The sequence below is a fragment of the Cherax quadricarinatus genome, chromosome 55 (assembly GCF_038502225.1).
Source record: "Cherax quadricarinatus isolate ZL_2023a chromosome 55, ASM3850222v1, whole genome shotgun sequence".
Classification (NCBI taxonomy): Eukaryota; Metazoa; Arthropoda; class Malacostraca; order Decapoda; family Parastacidae; genus Cherax; species Cherax quadricarinatus.
Genome location: NC_091346.1, coordinates 7,959,985 through 7,978,626, shown reverse-complemented (window position 1 = coordinate 7,978,626; position 18,642 = coordinate 7,959,985). Strand labels below are relative to the sequence as shown.

At 40.3% G+C, this 18,642-nt stretch overlaps 1 protein-coding gene across 3 annotated transcripts in view; it reads right to left on the bottom strand.

Annotated features, from left to right (window-relative positions):
* Positions 1-18,642, bottom strand: part of PolQ (DNA polymerase theta) — a 270,991-nt gene that overhangs the window by 40,533 nt on the left and 211,816 nt on the right. For all 3 annotated transcript variants that reach the window (XM_070096805.1, XM_070096803.1, XM_070096804.1), the window contains 5 exons: positions 10,237-10,338; positions 9,073-9,212; positions 8,592-8,739; positions 5,415-5,564; positions 1,944-2,039 (listed from right to left, as the gene is read on the bottom strand). In XM_070096805.1, the coding sequence (XP_069952906.1) occupies positions 1,944-2,039; positions 5,415-5,564; positions 8,592-8,739; positions 9,073-9,212; positions 10,237-10,338 (636 nt within the window). The remainder of the gene's footprint in view (positions 1-1,943; positions 2,040-5,414; positions 5,565-8,591; positions 8,740-9,072; positions 9,213-10,236; positions 10,339-18,642) is intronic.

The following is an 18,642-nucleotide window of genomic DNA, read 5'->3' as shown; positions in this document are numbered from 1 at the left end:
ACTTTTAGAGAGGGTGCGGTAGGTAAGTTTGGGGTGCCAGGTGTAAATGATAATGGGAGCCCTTTGATTGAACTTTGTATAGAAAGGGGTTTAGTTATAGGTAATACATATTTTAAGAAAAAGAGGATAAATAAGTATACAAGATATGATGTAGGGCAAAATGACAGTAGTTTGTTGGATTATGTATTGGTAGATAAAAGACTGTTGAGTAGACTTCAGGATGTACATGTTTATAGAGGGGCCACAGATATATCAGATCACTTTCTAGTTGTAGCTACACTGAGAGTAAAAGGTAGATGGGATACAAGGAGAATAGAAGCATCAGGGAAGAGAGAGGTGAAGGTTTATAAACTAAAAGAGGAGGCAGTTAGGGTAAGATATAAACAGCTATTGGAGGATAGATGGGCTAATGAGAGCATAGGCAATGGGGTTGAAGAGGTATGGGGTAGGTTTAAAAATGTAGTGTTAGAGTGTTCAGCAGAAGTTTGTGGTTACAGGAAAGTGGGTGCGGGAGGGAAGAGGAGCGATTGGTGGAATGATGATGTAAAAATAGTAGTAAGGGAGAAAAAGTTAGCATATGAGAAGTTTTTACAACGTAGAAGCAATGCAAGGAGGGAAGGGTATATGGAGAAAAAGAGAGAGGTTAAGAGAGTGGTGAAGCAATGTAAAAAGAGAGCAAATGAGAGAGTGGGTGAGATGTTATCAACAAATTTTGTTGAAAATAAGAAAAAGTTTTGGAGTGAGATTAACAAGTTAGGGAAGCCTAGAGAACAAATGGATTTGTCAGTTAAAAATAGGAGAGGAGAGTTATTAAATGGAGAGTTAGAGGTATTGGGAAGATGGAGGGAATATTTTGAGGAATTGTTAAATGTTGATGAAGATAGGGAAGCTGTGATTTCGTGTATAGGACAAGGAACTTTGTCCTTGGAGGCAAAGAGGGGAATGTATGAGAGTATAGTTTTACCAACACTCTTATATGGGTGTGAAGCATGGGTGATGAATGTTGCAGCGAGGAGAAGGCTGGACGCAGTGGAGATGTCATGTCTGAGGGCAATGTGTGGTGTGAATATAATGCAGAGAATTCGTAGTTTGGAAGTTAGGAGGCGGTGCGGGATTACAAAAACTCTTGTCCAGAGGGCTGAGGAAGGGTTGTTGAGGTGGTTCGGACATGTAGAGAGAATGGAGAGAAACAGAGTGACTTCAAGAGTGTATCAGTCTGTAGTGGAAGGAAGGCGGGGTAAGGGTCGGCGTAGGAAAGGTTGGAGGGAGGGGGTAAAGGAGGTTTTGTGTGCGAGGGGCTTGGACTTCCAGCAGGCATGCGTGAGCGTGTTTGATAGGAGTGAATGGAGACAAATGGTGTTTAATACTTGACGTGCTGTTGGAGTGTGAGCAAAGTAACATTTATGAAGGGGTTCAGGGAAACCGGCAGGCTGGACTCGAGTCCTGAAGATGGGAAGTACAGTGCCTGCACTCTGAAGGAGGGGTGTTAATGTTGCAGTTTAAAAACTGTAGTGTAAAGCACTCTTCTGGCAAGACAGTGATGGAGTGAATGATGGTGAAAGTTTTTCTTTTTCGGGCCACCCTGCATTGGTGGGAATCGGCCAGTGTGATAATAATAATAATAAAAAAAAAAATATATATATATTTATACTGGGACATATACAGTATAGATTATTGATGAGGAATGAATCAAGAACAAGAGAATATGTATAACTGAAAATTACACAATCAAATGATCCACAGTGAAAGCTGAAAACACCTCTTCAATGTAAAAGGTAAGGAGGTAGAATGAATGTAACAAGAAATACAGTAATTGCAAAAAAAAAAAAAAAATACATATTTACACACAATGTTTTCTGTTGATTATATAACTAAATTTAATATAAACTATAGGAGCAATGTAAGTTTATAAAGAACTACAAAAAATAAAGCTTTTTACAAACCAAAAGAGGAGCCAACTGAGTCATGATGGCAGAATTTATAAGAGTACGGTGCTGCACTGATGTGCTGATGCCACTTCTAGCCTTGTCTGATGTCACCTGGAAAATATCTTCCGCTCATATTTGGACATGATACACTGACCAATAACTTTTTCTGTACAATCATTAGAGTATTTACCATATTTTCTGGCATACAAGATGCACGACATAAGTATCATAATGGTAAATCAGTAATCATATTCAAGGGCTAATGACAATGATACTTTAATTCAAGTGCTAATGATACTTTAATTCAATGATACTTTAATTCAAGGGCTAATGATACTTTAATTCAAGGGCTAATGACAATGATACGCATGCCTTATAGGCCAGAAAATATGATACTATTTTTGAATATGATACTTTTAAATAACAACCTATTATAACCATATCTGAAGGTTATTCATATAAATTTCAAATCTCATATTAAAATAGCATTTTTAACTGTGCAATCAAATTTTACATCTTGGGAAAAATAAATTGTAGTTAAATTTGACCTTAAAACAAATCTCTTAAGTACAGCAAACCCTCAATTTAACAAACTAATTGGAGGGAGTGGGTGGCCAGTAATGATAATTGTGGCGGACAGAGAAAAGATTGTTAATCGTGACTGTAACAAAATGAAGCTTTACACCACATTTAGGTCCTCCCTCATTCCATTATTTCTTGATAAAGGTCCAGATGGACCAGAAGTCACCTAAAAGTTTCCTTTCCAAATTGTGGGATAATAGTGAGATGCTCCAGCCATGGTAGCCTGACTTTTATTCGTAATAAAGACATGAAAGAGCCAAAGACACATCTTCAAATGTGTGTTGCTAAGTGCCAAAAAATGGCCCAGGAAAACCAGTTAACCTTCCAGTTTATAATCTAATCACTACTAATAAAACAAGAGCAGCAAAAATGTATAAGCTCGGGTTTCCAATCAATTTTATTTAAAATTTTAGCTCTTCCAGAAATCATGCTCATATTTATATAAACTTCAGTAATACATATGGGTATTACCAATTCTCAGTACAGTGGACCCCCGCATAGCGAACGCCTTGCATAGCGAACAATCCGCATAGCGAACGCTTTGTTCGCTAAAATTTTGCCCCGCATAGTGGACAAAAACCCGCTCAGCGACCTTCGTCCGAGACGTGTCCAATGTGCGCCCTCAGCCAGCCTCACATGTGCCGCCCGTCCCATTGTTTACCAGCCAGCCTCCGCGGTAACATTCAAGCATACACTCGGAATATTTCGTATTATTACAGTGTTTTCGGTGCTGTTTGTGGAAAATAAGTGACCATGGGCCCCAAGAAAGCTTCTAGTGCCAACCCTACACCTCAAAGGGTAAGAATACCCATTGAAATGAAGAAAGAGATCATTGATAAGTATGAAAGTGGAGTACGTATCACCGACCTGGTCAGGTTGTACAAGAAACCAAAATCAACCATCGCTTCTATTGTGGGCAAGAAAACGGCAATCAAGGAAGCTGTTGTTGCCAAAGGTTTAACTGTGTTTTCGAAACAAAGATCGCAAGTGATGGAAGATGTTGAGAGACTCTTATTGGTGTGGATAAATGAAAAACAGCTAGCAGGAGATAGCGTCTCTCAAGCGATCATATGTGAAAAGGCTAGGAAGTTGCATGACGATTTAATTAAAAAAATGCCTGCAACTAGTGATGATGTGAGTGAATTTAAGGCCAGCAAAGGTTGGTTTGAGAGATTTAAGAAGCGTAGTGGCATTCCATAGTGTGATACGGCATGGTGAGGCTGCCAGTTCGGACCACAAAGCGGCTGAAAAATATGTGCAGGAATTCAAGGAGTACATAGAAACTGAAGGACTGGAACCTGAACAAGTGTTTAATTGTGATGAAACAGGCCTGTTCTGGAAGAAAATGCCAAGCAGGACCTACATTACTCAGGAGGAAAAGGCACTCCCAGGACATAAGCCTATGAAAGACAGGCTTACTTTGTTGATGTGTGCCAATGCTAGTGGTGATTGCAAAGTTAAGCCTTTATTAGTGTATCACTCTGAAACTCCCAGAGCGTTCAGGCAAAAGAATGTCCTCAAGGATAATTTGTGTGTGCTGTGGAGGGCAAACAGTAAGGCATGGGTCACTAGGGAATTTTTCTATAACTGGTTACACCATGCATTTGCCCCCAATGTGAAAGATTACCTAACTGAAAAGAAATTAGACCTTAAGTGCCTCCTGGTGTTAGACAATGCCCCTGGTCATCCTACAGACGTGGCAGAGCGACTTTATGGGGACATGAGCTTCATTAAGGTGAAGTTTTTGCCTCCTAATACCACTCCTCTCCTGCAGCCCATGGACCAGCAGGTCATTTCCAACTTCAAGAAACTGTACACAAAAGCTCTGTTTCAAAAGTGCTTTGAAGTGACCACAGACACTCGATTGACTCTAAAAGAGTTTTGGAAGGATCACTTTAATATCCTCAATTGTGTAAACCTTATAGGTAAGGCTTGGGAGGGAGTGACTAAGAGAACCTTGAACTCTGCTTGGAAGAAACTGTGGCCAGAATGTGTAGACAAAAGGGATTTTGAAGGGTTTGAGGCTAACCCTGAGAGGAGTAGTATACCAGTTGAGGAATCAATTGTGGAATTGGGGAAGTCCTTGGGGTTGGAGGTTAGTGGGGAGGATGTGGAAGAGTTGGTGGAGGAGGACAATGAAGAACTAACCACTGATGAGCTGATAGATCAACTTCAAGAGCAAGAGGCCAGACCTGGGGAAACTGGTTCAAAGGAGGGGAGAGAGAAATTGAAGGAATTGCCTACTTCAAAGATTAAGGAAATGTGTGCAAAATGGCTTGAAGTGCAAACCTTTTTTGATGAAAATCACCCTCACACAGCTATTGCAAGCCGTGCTGGTGACTGTTACAATGACACTGTTGTGAACCACTTTAGACAAATCATAAAGGAACGAGAGGTACAGGCCACTATGGACAGATATGTTGTGCGAAAGAAGTCCAGTGACTCTGAAGCTGGTCCTAGTGGCATTAAAAGAAGAAGGGAAGTAACCCCAGAAAAGGACTTGCTACCTCAAGTCCTAATGGAAGGGGATTCCCCTTCTAAACACTAACACTCTCTCTCCCCTCCTCCCATCCCATCAATCATCACCAGATCTTCAATAAAAGTAAGTGTCATGTAATTGTGCATGCCTTTTTCAGTTTGTGTGTACTAAAATTAACATTTTTTTGTGGTAAAAAAAATTTTTTTCATACTTTTGGGTGTCTTGCACGGATTAATTTTATTTCCATTATTTCTTATGGGGAAAATTAATTCGCATAGCGAACATTTCGCATAACGACCAGCCCTCTTGCACGGATTAAGTTCGCTATGCGGGGGTCCACTGTATTCTTTAATTCATCATCTATTTACTGTCTTCTAGTCACCTAATACAAATTATCAATTATTTTCACCTTAAAAATATCTTACCTGAATATTAAAATCCTTTGGAATATTTTGCAGGTTAGGCTCATGCATAGTAACTCTGCCTGTAGCAGTGAAGGTGTGGGTGAGTGGATGAATGCGATCCATAGACAAGCGGGAACAGTGAACACGTGCTTCTTGAAGGGGAAATACAACCTGTTGGTAAAGAAGCAAGACTTCATAGTTGTTTTACCTCAATGGCCATCTCTTGCCAAGGCAGGGTGACCGAAAGAAGAAGACACGTTCACCATAGCTCATTCAATTACTGTCTTGCCAAAAATGCCAATATGCTGGCATCATAATTTATATTACCCTCTGACTGCAACATCTCCACCCTTCTTTCAGAGTGCATGCACTGCCCTTTCTACCTAATACGAGAAATGGTTATAACTATGACCATAATTTTTAAAGGGGTGGACTGGTAAGCCAGTGGAAGGCCTCGGTCAGATGACCAAAAGCTCCAAAGGCAGGTCATCGTCTGACTAAGACCTGCGTCAGGAAACACTTGTCCTGTTTCCTGACAAACCTTACCTAACCTTCCTATCTCCAGGACTCAAGTCTGGCTAACCAGTTTACCCTGAATCTCTTCATACATGTTACCTTGCTACAATCCAACAATATGAACATTGAAAAACTACTCTTCTCCATTCACTCCTATCTAACACCCTCACACCATCCTGGTGGATGCTCAAGCCCTCAAGCTCTGTCAACAAACATTTCCATAATACATGTATTGTATTTGTCTCTATAATTGTGATTGGTATCTCTCAATTCAGGAGAGAAGGATACATACTAGCTCAATATCTAATAAAATAAAGGCAAAGATGAGAAAAAATAGGTTCAATGAACAGAGTCACGGAGCACACAAGAAAAGACAGGTGACACAGGAGGGCCCCACTTTACAGCGCTTCGCTCTACAGTGTTTCGTGAATACGGTGGTTTTCAATTATACCCAATCTCCTTTTATTTAGGTTACATACAATAAATATATTCACACTCGCTATAAGGATGAAAATATTTTATGGTAAGTAATGTGTCCTAGGTAGTATGATGGTAGAAAGCAACCGCCCAGGGAGGTACTACCGTCCTGCCAAGTGAATGTAAAACGAAAGCCTGTAATTGTTTTGCATGATGGTAGGATTGCTGGTGTCCTTTTTTCTGTCTCATGAACATGCAAGTTTTCAGGTACGTCTTGCTACTTCTACTTACACTTAGGTCCCACTACACATACATGTACAAGCACATATATACACACCCCTCTGGGTTTTCTTCTATTTTCTTTCTAGTTCTTATTCTTGTTTATTTCCTCTTATCTCCATGGGGAAGTGGAACAGAATTCTTCCTCCGTAAGCCATGCGTGTTGTAAGAGGCGACTAAAATGCCGGGAGCAAGGGGCTAGTAACCTCTTCTCCTGTATATATTACTAAATGTAAAAGGAGAAACTTTCGTTTTTCCTTTTGGGCCACCCCGCCTCGGTGGGATACGGCCGGTGTGTTGAAAGAAAGAAGAAGAACATACAATAAATATATTCACACTCGCTATAAGGATGAAAATATTTTATGGTAAGTAATGTGTCCTAGGTAGTATGATGGTAGAAAGCAACCGCCCAGGGAGGTACTACCGTCCTGCCAAGTGAATGTAAAACGAAAGCCTGTAATTGTTTTGCATGATGGTAGGATTGCTGGTGTCTTTTGTCTGTCTCATATACACGCAAGATTTCAGGTATGTCTTGCTACTTCTACTTACACTTAGGTCACACTACACAAACATGTACAAGCATATATATACACACCCCTCTGGGTTTTCTGCTATTTTCTTTCTAGTTCTTGTTCTTGTTTATTTCCTCTTATTTCCATGGGGAAGTGGAACAGAATTCTTCCTCCGTAAGCCATGCGTGTTGTAAGAGGCGACTAAAATGCCGGGAGCAAGGGGCTAGTAACCCCTTCTCCCGTATAAATTACTAAATTTAAAAGAGAAACTTTCGTTTTTCTTTTTGGGCCACCCTGCCTTGGTGGGATACGGCCGGTGTGTTGAAAGAAGAAGAAAGACATACAATAAATATATTCACACTCGATATAAGGATGAAAATATTTTATGGTAAGTAATGTGTCCTAGGTAGTATGATGGTAGAAAGCAACCGCCCAGGGAGGTACTACCGTCCTGCCAAGCGAGTGTAAAACGAAAGCCTGTAATTGTTTTACATGATGGTAGGATTGCTGGTGTCCTTTTTTCTGTCTCATGAACATGCAAGATTTCAGGTATGTCTTGCTACTTCTACTTAAACTTAGGTCACACTACACATACATGTGCAAGCACATACATGTATATACACACCCCTCTGGGTTTTCTTCTATTTTCTTTCTAGTTCTTATTCTTGTTTATTTCCTCTTATCTCCATGGGGAAGTGCAACAGAATTCTTCCTCCGTAAGTCATGCATGTTGTAAGAGGCGACTAAAATGCCAGGAGCAAGAGGCTAGTAACCTCTTCTCCTGTATATATTACTAAATGTACAAGGAGAAACTTTCGTTTTTCCTTTTGGGCCACCCCGCCTCAGTGGGATACGGCCGGTGTGTTGAAAGAAAGAAAGAAAAGATTACTTGTGTCTTTTTTCTGTCTCATAAACATGTAAGATTTCAGGTACGTCTTGCTACTTCTACTTACACTTAGGTCACACTACACATGCATGGACAAGCGTATATATACACACCCCTCTGGGTTTTCTATTTTCTTACTGGGTCTTGTTATTGTTTATTTCCTCTTATCTCCATGGGGAAGTAGAACAGAATTCTTCCTCCATAAGCCATGCATGTCATAAGAGGCGATTTAACATGCTGGGAGCAAGGGGCTAGTAACCTCTTCACTTGTATATATTACTAAAGTTAAAAATAGAAACTTTTGTATTTCTTTTTGGGCCACCCTGTTCACTGAGATATGGCTGGTTTGTTGAAAGAAGAAGAAAGTTTATAAGACATTATCCAGAAAGAATAAAAAGGAACAATACCGTGACTGGAAAAATACACAAATAACATGCACACAGGAGAATGAAACTCTTGATGATGTTTCAGTTTGACTAGTTATCGATTCAATTCCGACCAAAATGTTGTCATAAGTTTCATTCTCCAATGTGAAAATTATTTGTGTATTATTGTGTAAGACATTATTCACATTAATTAAATTTTTACCTTGTTGAGGGAGGAATTTATTTTACGCCACTGAGTAATAACTGCAGGAAGAGGGTGTATTTTTGAGAGTTTCTCCAGTGCCTCTTTATTGGTTGGTCCACTAAGTCGTTTTCCTCGACTTCCTATTCCACCTCGACCTTTCCTTCCTCTGTGGAAAAGATAAGAGTAAAATTTTGTGCTCAACTAAAATAAACAATGATAAAATTACTAAAAAGTACTAGTTGTGAACAAAGGCTTCATTAGCACATTCATAGTAAAATGCTAAACCTGTAAGGGTTATACAGCACCTGAGGAATGGGAGATAATCGGATTTCATTCAAGGAAATCAAAAGAAAACCATCCAATTACAAAGAGGGTAGCTCCAATTCTTTGGATGAAAAGCCCTTTACCAGTATCTAAGCACCTACCTTGAAGAGCACAAATAAATTAATGAAGATGGCAAAACTTGCTAGCACAAAAAAAAGCCTAAGCATATTGTTACCTTGTAGGAGTTAAGGGTCCAGTAGGAGATGGTAGGTGAAGTTCCCCATACAACACATTGCTGATCTCATTACTGGATGCAAGGGAAAATGGATGACCTACAACACAATATGCTTTTTTCTCCAGTGAAGACATTTGTGCCTGTTTTGGTAAATAGTAAATAAATTGTAAATGTTTTCCAATCCAATAAAATAAATAGTGCCTCTTCTGAATATTTTAAACTTGCAGTATGACATATAGTATATGGAATACTGCAAAGGTGAATATGTGAATTGTGCAATAAATAACTAATGATAAATACAGCAAACAGCATACAAAAATATTACTCATATTTTACTTTACTGGGGTCTTCACACACATATATTCTCATAAGAGGGAAAATAAGGCATTTATTTAAAAATACAAAAAAACTGTACTGAACTAGCCTCCACAAATTTTAAAACTAGAGAAAAGAAATTAATCCCATTGGGGCACGAGGTAAACTCCACTGATTCAAAAATTAATTTAAAATGCATGAAAAAACTGCCAAGATACCTTTATTTGGTTAAGATAAAAAGCAGCATTTTCTATGGTATGCAAATGAAAAACATCGAGAAACTTTTTAATACACGCAAAATGGCATTGTGGACAAGGAAGAGTACTGGCAAAGATTTTATAATAGCTGGGTGTGAGGCTTTCAATAGTGTGAATTTGAGAGAAAATGGATAGAGGGAGGGGGTAAAGGCTTTGTGTGCAAGGGGCTTGGATATACAGCAGGCATATGAGAGCATGTTAGATAATAGTGAGTGGAGACAAATGGTTTTTGGGACCTGATGAGCTTTGGAGTGTGAGCAAGGTATGGAAGGGATTCAGGAAAATTGGTTAGCCAAGCTTGAGTCCTGGAGGTGGGGAGTATAGTGCCTGCATTCTAATGGAGGGTTTGGGATACATATTTGTTGTTTGGAGTGACATCTGCATGTCTCTGGCAAGACAGTGATAATGTGAATGATGGTGAAAGTGTTTCATTTTTAAGTCACACTGCCTTGGTGGGAGATGGCCAGCATGTTAAAAAAAAATCTAAAACCAATCTAGCAACATACTATACCTTATGAGACTATATTGGTTATGTATAAGTCAGTAAAATGGTTTACTAAAACCATAGTTAACAACTTGTAGAATTAAATACCTGCATTACTGCTTTCTGGGCCTCACATTCCCGATTGCTGAACCCCATCCCACTAAGCTCCATGCATGCTAGTGTCACCACACTTGGCATCTCCACATCTTTCTGTAAAGGGAGTCAAAGTTAAGGAGGCTGTGGGCCAGTGGTCCACCAGCAGTAACAGCCTGGTTGACCAGACAAGCACGATAAGTCCTCAGGTTGTTCTTCTACTCTATATATCCTTGGTTAGGCCTCATTTAGACTATGCTGCTCAGTTCTGGTCACCGTATTACAGAATGGATATAAATGCTCTGGAAAATGTACAGAGGAGGATGACAAAGATGATCCCATGTATCAGAAATCTTCCCTATGAGGATAGACTGAGGGCCCTGAATCTGCACTCTCTCGAAAGGCGTAGAATTAGGGGGGATATGATCGAGGTGTATAAATGGAAAACAGGAATAAATAAAGGGGATGTAAATAGCGTGCTGAAAATTTCCAGCCAAGACAGGACTCGCAGCAATGGTTTCAAGTTGGAAAAATTCAGATTCAGGAAAGATATAGGAAAGCACTGGTTTGGTAATAGAGTTGTGGATGAATGGAACACACTCCCGAGTACAGTTATTGAGGCTAAAACATTGTGTAGTTTTAAAAATAGGTTAGATAAATACATGAGTGGGTGTGGGTGGGTGTGAGTTGGACCTGACTAGCTTGTGCTGCTGGGTCTGGTGCCGTGCTCCTTCCTTGAGTGGAGGTGGCCAGACTGGGTGGGTCATTGGGTTAATTGAGGGAGGGGGGGATGTCATTGGGCTAATCCTGGAGGGGGGGATATGGACCTGCTCCGCATGGGTCAGTAGGCCTGTTGCCAGTGTTCCTTCTTTCTTATGTTCTTATAAGACTGGCCCAGGGCCAGGCTGTGGTAATAGGAAATCTCTCAAGATCTGTCAAAGGTATATCAAAGATAATTAAGAAAGCAGGATATTCAGTACAGCTATTCATTCTATAGCTACTTTTAAGGCTAGAGCATTCATAAATAATCCTATGTTTCCTAATGAAGTGATATTGGAAAAAACGAGTGAAGCAATGGGTAAAATTAAAGAGGGTAAAGTAGCTGGGACAGATGAGATGTTAAAAGCAGGTGGGTACATAGTGTTTGGTGTATTTGTTCAGTGTATGCATGCAAGAGGGAAAGGTACTTTAGAAATGGCAGAGATCATCCACAGTTCCACTGTATAAGGCAAAAAGGAAGAAGAGAGAATGCAACCATTATAGGGAAAAAAGCCAGTATACCTGGCAAAATGTATAGCAGAAATATTATTAAAAGAGTTAAGGTTTAGACAGAGAGTAAAACTGCAGAGAAATAAGGTGGATTTAGGAAAGGTAGGGGATGTGGAGACCAATTATTTACACTGAAGCAAATAACCAAAAAATACTTTAATAAGGGTAAGGGACAGTTTGTTGCATTTACGATAGGATGCATAAAGGAGGAATGTGATAGATGTTGCTAGTGTATGAAATAGGTGGTAGGTTACTAAAAGTAGTTTTTATATAAAAAGTGAGGTTTAGATTAGGGTATGTAGGGAAAAAGAGGACCATTTTCCAGTAATAGTAGGACTTAGACAGGAATTGTGACATCACAATGGTTGCTTAGTATAGTTAAAAGACAGGGTTGTAAAAGAAGTTAATGCTAGGGTATTGAGAGAAGTGTGGAATTGAAAGATAAAATGTCAGAGATGAAGTGGGAATTGTCACAGTTGCTCATTCCCAATGACACTTCTTTTGGGAGATTCTAAAAAGAAGTTGCAAACGTTGGAGGAATTTGGAAGGGTGTATAAAAGAATGAAATTAAAAATAACGTAGGAAAGAGCAAGGCGATGAGAGTAAAACAAAAAATAGTTTAGACAATGAAATACCAAATAGCAGATTGGAGGGAAAGAGTAGTGAGGAGGTAAATGAATGAAAAAGTAAACCACAGAATAGATGATAGGTGGGGGGAAAGGCAGGTTGAGTACTGAGGTGTTTGGGAAGATAAAGAATTTTATGGAGGCAAAAAATAAGCATGCCATAAGAGGTGACTAAAATGCCAGGAGCAAGGAGTTAGTAACCCCTTCTCCTGTATAAATTACTAAATTTAAAAAGAAAAACTTTTTTCTTTTAAGGTCACCCTGCCTCAGTGGGACATGGCTGGTTTGTTGAAAAAAATAAAAAGAATGTATAGTACCAGAGAAAAGTGGTACCAACTCTTTTAAATAGGTGTAAAGCATGGGCTTGAAATGCAGCAGTGAGGAAGAGGCTGGAGGCAGTGGGGATGTCATGTTTGAAAGTCATGTGTGATGTGAATATTTTGCACAAAATTTAGAATATAGCAATTAGAAGATGGTGTTGGATTATGAAAATTATTATTCAGTGGGTGGATGAGGGGGGGTTTTGAGGTGATCTGGGCATTTAGAGAAGATAAAGCAGACTAGGATGAGCAAAAGTTTATATAAACCTGGAGCGAAAGGAGAAGAAAGGATTATCCTAGGAAGGGTTGGGGGAAGTTCTGAAGGAGGTTATGAGTGGTACTGACTTGAGTATGTAGCAGGTGTGTTTAACTGGTGTGGAGACAAGTTGTTTAAATGTGGACATGCTGTTCGAGTGTGAGCAAAGTAACATAATGGAAACATAAACACATATGCAGTTTAATGTGATCCTTTATTGACAATGTTTCACCCACACAGTGGGCTTTTTCAAGTCACACACAGATCTACCTGGGTGGAAGGTATGGGAGTATTTATAGTCAGGTTCAGAATGCTGATGATCTACCGGGTGGGGTTATAGAGTCTTGGGTAGCTTGGCAGGGGTATTGGACAAGTTGTGAGTAGACCTTCTGCAGTGTTCTAAGTTCTTATGTGGGATAGCGATGAAGAAGTTTCTTGGTGAGTGGTTCAGCTATGTTATAGAAGCCGTTGTTCTGGTTGAAATTGTTGGTTATAGAGATAAGTGATGGTTCCAGGATTCTTCGGTATTGAGTGTTGTCTTCTGTGGCGATAAGTCTTGAGTTTCTGTAGTTAATTAAATGGTTGTGTGAACTGCGATGTTGTACACAGGCATTCCTTGTATCGTCAGTCCTGCTTGCGTATTGGTGTTCTGAAATACGTGTTTGGAGGTCTCTTGATGTTTCGCCCACGTATAATTTGTTGCAGTCATTACAAGGGATTATGTATACCCCTGCAGAGGATGGAAGCTTGTCCTGTCTACTACTGGTGATGTCGTTGATGGTCGTGGTTGTGGAGGTAGATACTTGGAATGATGTATTGAAAAAGATGTTGGAAACATGTTTGGCAATGGAGTTGGTGGGGAGGACTATGTATCTCTTCTCGGCAGTGTCTTCTCTGGGTGTGTTGAAGATGTTTAATGCCCACCGTCTGGAGTCTCTGATGAAGTGACGAGAATAGTGGAGTTTTGAAAATACTTGTTCAATTATAGTGCATTCTTCCTCAAGGAACTCATTGCTGCAGATTCTGAGTGCGCGCAGGAAGAAGCCTATAATTACACCACGTTTAGTTTTGGTGTCATGGTGAGAGTAGAAGTGGAGATCGTTTTGGTTGGTTGGTTTTCGATAGACTTTAAAACGAAGTTCATGGTCAGTTTTGCAGAGAAGAACATCAAGGAAAGGAAGAGTGTTGTCGACTTCTTCTTCAAGTGTGAACTGGATTGAGGGCTCGACCTGGTTGAGCTTGTCTTGGAGAGCTTGAACGTTAAAGCGCCTGGGAGCTATGAGGAGAATGTCGTCAACATAACGGAGCCAGGTGACAGTCGAAGGAATAATGGAAGCCGAGCGTTTCTTCACCATTATTCCTTCGACTGTCACCTGGCTCCATTATGTTGACGACATTCTCCTCATAGCTCCCAGGCGCTTCAACGTTCAAGCTCTCCAAGACAAGCTCAACCAGGTCGAGCCCTCAATCCAGTTCACACTTGAAGAAGAAGTCGACAACACTCTTCCTTTCCTTGATGTTCTCTGCAAAACTGACCATGAACTTCGTTTGAAGTCTATCGAAAACCAACCAACCAAAACGATCTCCACTTCTACTCTCACCATGACACCAAAACTAAACGTGGTGTAATTATAGGCTTCTTCCTGCGCGCACTCAGAATCTGCAGCAATGAGTTCCTTGAGGAAGAATGCACTATAATTGAACAAGTATTTTCAAAACTCCACTATCCTCGTCACTTCATCAGAGACTGCAGATGGCGGGCATTAAACATCTTCAACACACCCAGAGAAGACACTGCCGAGAAGAGATACATAGTCCTCCCCACCAACTCCATTGCCAAACATGTTTCCAACATCTTTTCCAATACATCATTCCAAGTATCTACCTCCACAACCATGACCATCAAGGACATCACCAGTAGTAGACAGGACAAGCTTCCATCCTCTGCAGGGGTATACATAATCCCTTGTAATGACTGCAACAAATTATACATGGGCGAAACATCAAGAGACCTCCAAACACGTATTTCAGAACACCAATACGCAAGCAGGACTGACGATACAAGGAATGCCTGTGTACAACATCGCAATTCACACAACCATTTAAATAACTACAGAAACTCAAGACTTATCGCCACAGAAGACAACACTCAATACCGAAGAATCCTGGAATCATCGCTTATCTCTATAACCAACAATTTCAACCAGAACAACGGCTTCTATAACATAGCTGAACCACTCGCCAAGAAACTTCTTCATCGCTATCCCACATAAGAACATAGAACACTGCAGAAGGTCTACTCACAACTTGTCCAATACCCCTGCCAAGCTACCCAAGACTCTATAACCCCACCCGGTAGATCATCAGATGCAGCATTCTCCACCTGACCTCAACATTCTGAACCTGACTATAAATACTCCCGTACCTTCCACCCCAGGTAGATCTGTGTGTGACTTGAAAAAGCCCACTGTGTGGGTGAAATGTTGTCAATAAAGGATCACATTAAACTGCATATGTGTTTGTGTTTCCACTGTGTCGGTATTTTATACCATTTATTTTCAAACTAACATAATGAAGGGGTTCAGGAAAACTGGCTACCCAAACCTGAATCCTGGAGGTGGAAAGTATAATGGCTGCATTCTGAAGACGGGATGGGGATGCTGTAATTTGGAAGGTCAACTGAACTGCAATGTCTGTGCATTTTTGAATAGGTAGCTAACGAATAAATTATTGTGAATATTTTATTTAGGTAGTAGGTTGGTAGACAGCAACCACCCAGGGAAGTACTACCGTCCTGCCAGATGACTGTGAAACAGAAACCTGCAACTGTTTTGCATGATGGCAGGATTGCTGGTTTTCTTTTTCTGTCTCATAAACACGCTAGATAACAGGGATATTTTGCTACTCCAACTTACACTTTGGTCACACTTCACAGACATGCACATGCATATATATATACATACATCTAGGTTTTTCTCCTTTTTCTAAATAGCTCTTGTTCTTCTTTATTTCTTCTATTGTCCATGGGGAAGTGGAAAAGAATCTTTCCTCCGTAAGCCATGCGTGTTGTATGAGGCGACTAAAATGCCGGGAGCAATGGGCTAGTAACCCCTTCTCCTGTAGACATTTACTAAAAAAGAGAAGAAGAAAAACTTTATAAAACTGGGATGCTTGAATGTGCATGGATGTAGTGCGGATGACAAGAAACAGATGATTACTGATGTTATGAATGAAAAGAAGTTGGATGTCCTGGCCCTAAGCGAAACAAAGCTGAAGGGGGTAGGGGAGTTTCGGTGGGGGGAAATAAATGGGATTAAATCTGGAGTATCTGAGAGAGTTAGAGCAAAGGAAGGGGTAGCAGTAATGTTGAATGATCAGTTATGGAAGGAGAAAAGAGAATATGAATGTGTAAATGCAAGAATTATGTGGATTAAAGTAAAGGTTGGATGCGAGAAGTGGGTCATAATAAGCGTGTATGCACCTGGAGAAGAGAGGAATGCAGAGGAGAGAGAGAGATTTTGGGAGATGTTAAGTGAATGTATAGGAGCCTTTGAACCAAGTGAGAGAGTAATTGTGGTAGGGGACCTGAATGCTAAAGTAGGAGAAACTTTTAGAGAGGGTGTGGTAGGTAAGTTTGGGGTGCCAGGTGTAAATGATAATGGGAGCCCTTTGATTAAACTTTGTATAGAAAGGGGTTTGGTTATAGGTAATACATATTTTAAGAAAAAGAGGATAAATAAGTATACAAAATATGATGTAGGGCGAAATGACAGTAGTTTGTTGGATTATGTATTGGTAGATAAAAGACTGTTGAGTAGACTTCAGGATGTACATGTTTATAGAGGGGCCACAGATATATCAGATCACTTTCTAGTTGTAGCTACACTGAGAGTAAAAGGTAGATGGGATACAAGGAGAATAGAAGCATCGGGGAAGAGAGAGGTGAAGGTTTATAAACTAAAAGAGGAGGCAGTTAGGGAAAGATATAAACAGCTATTGGAGGATAGATGGGCTAATGAGAGCATAGGCAATGGGGTCGAAGAGGTATGGGGTAGGTTTAAAAATGCAGTGTTAGAGTGTTCAGCAGAAGTTTGTGGTTACAGGAAAGTGGGTTCGGGAGGGAAGAGGAGCGATTGGTGGAATGATGATGTAAAGAGAGTAGTAAGGGAGAAAAAGTTAGCATATGAGAAGTTTTTACAAAGTAGAAGTGATGCAAGGAGGGAAGAGTATATGGAGAAAAAGAGAGAGGTTAAGAGAGTGGTGAAGCAATGTAAAAAGAGAGCAAATGAGAGAGTGGGTGAGATGTTATCAACAAATTTTGTTGAAAATAAGAAAAAGTTTTGGAGTGAGATTAACAAGTTAAGGAAGCCTAGAGAACAAATGGATTTGTCAGTTAAAAATAGGAGAGGAGAGTTATTAAATGGAGAGTTAGAGGTATTGGGAAGATGGAGGGAATATTTTGAGAAATTGTTAAATGTTGATGAAGATAGGGAAGCTGTGATTTCGTGTATAGGGCAAGGAGGAATAACATCTTGTAGGAGTGAGGAAGAGCCAGTTGTGAGTGTGGGGGAAGTTCGTGAGGCAGTAGGTAAAATGAAAGGGGGTAAGGCAGCCGGGATTGATGGGATAAAGATAGAAATGTTAAAAGCAGGTGGGGATATAGTTTTGGAGTGGTTGGTGCAATTATTTAATAAATGTATGGAAGAGGGTAAGGTACCTAGGGATTGGCAGAGAGCATGCATAGTTCCTTTGTATAAAGGCAAAGGGGACAAAAGAGAGTGCAAAAATTATAGGGGGATAAGTCTGTTGAGTATACCTGGTAAAGTGTATGGTAGAGTTATTATTGAAAGAATTAAGAGTAAGACAGAGAATAGGATAGCAGAAGAACAAGGAGGCTTTAGGAAAGGTAGGGGGTGTGTGGACCAGGTGTTTACAGTGAAACATATAAGTGAACAGTATTTAGATAAGGCTAAAGAGGTCTTTGTGGCATTTATGGATTTGGAAAAGGCATATGACAGGGTGGATAGGGGGGCAATGTGGCAGATGTTGCAGGTGTATGGTGTACGAGGTACGTTACGGAAAGCAGTGAAGAGTTTTTACGAGGATAGTGAGGCTCAAGTTAGAGTATGTAGGAAAGAGGGAAATTATTTCTCAGTAAAAGTAGGCCTTAGACAAGGATGTGTGATGTCACCGTGGTTGTTTAATATATTTATAGATGGGGTTGTAAGAGAAGTAAATGCGAGGGTCTTGACAAGAGGCGTGGAGTTAAAAGATAAAGAATCACACATAAAGTGGGAGTTGTCACAGTTGCTCTTTGCTGATGACACTGTGCTCTTGGGAGATTCTGAAGAGAAGTTGCAGAGATTGGTGGATGAATTTGGTAGGGTGTGCAAAAGAAGAAAATTAAAAGTGAATACAGGAAAGAGTAAGGTTATGAGGATAACAAAAAGATTAGGTGATGAAAGATTGGATATCAGATTGGAGGGAGAGAGTATGGAGGAGGTGAATGTATTCAGATATTTGGGAGTGGACGTGTCAGAGGATGGGTCTATGAAGGATGAGGTGAATCATAGAATTGATGAGGGGAAAAGGGTGAGTGGTGCACTTAGGAGTCTGTGGAGACAAAGAACTTTGTCCTTGGAGGCAAAGAGGGGAATGTATGAGAGTATAGTTTTACCAACGCTCTTATATGGGTGTGAAGCATGGGTGATGAATGTTGCAGCGAGGAGAAGGCTGGAGGCAGTGGAAATGTCATGTCTGAGGGCAATGTGTGGTGTGAATATAATGCAGAGAATTCGTAGTTTGGAAGTTAGGAGGAGGTGCGGGATTACCAAAACTGTTGTCCAGAGGGCTGAGGAAGGGTTGTTGAGGTGGTTCGGACATGTAGAGAGAATGGAGCGAAACAGAATGACTTCAAGAGTGTATCAGTCTGTAGTGGAAGTAAGGCGGG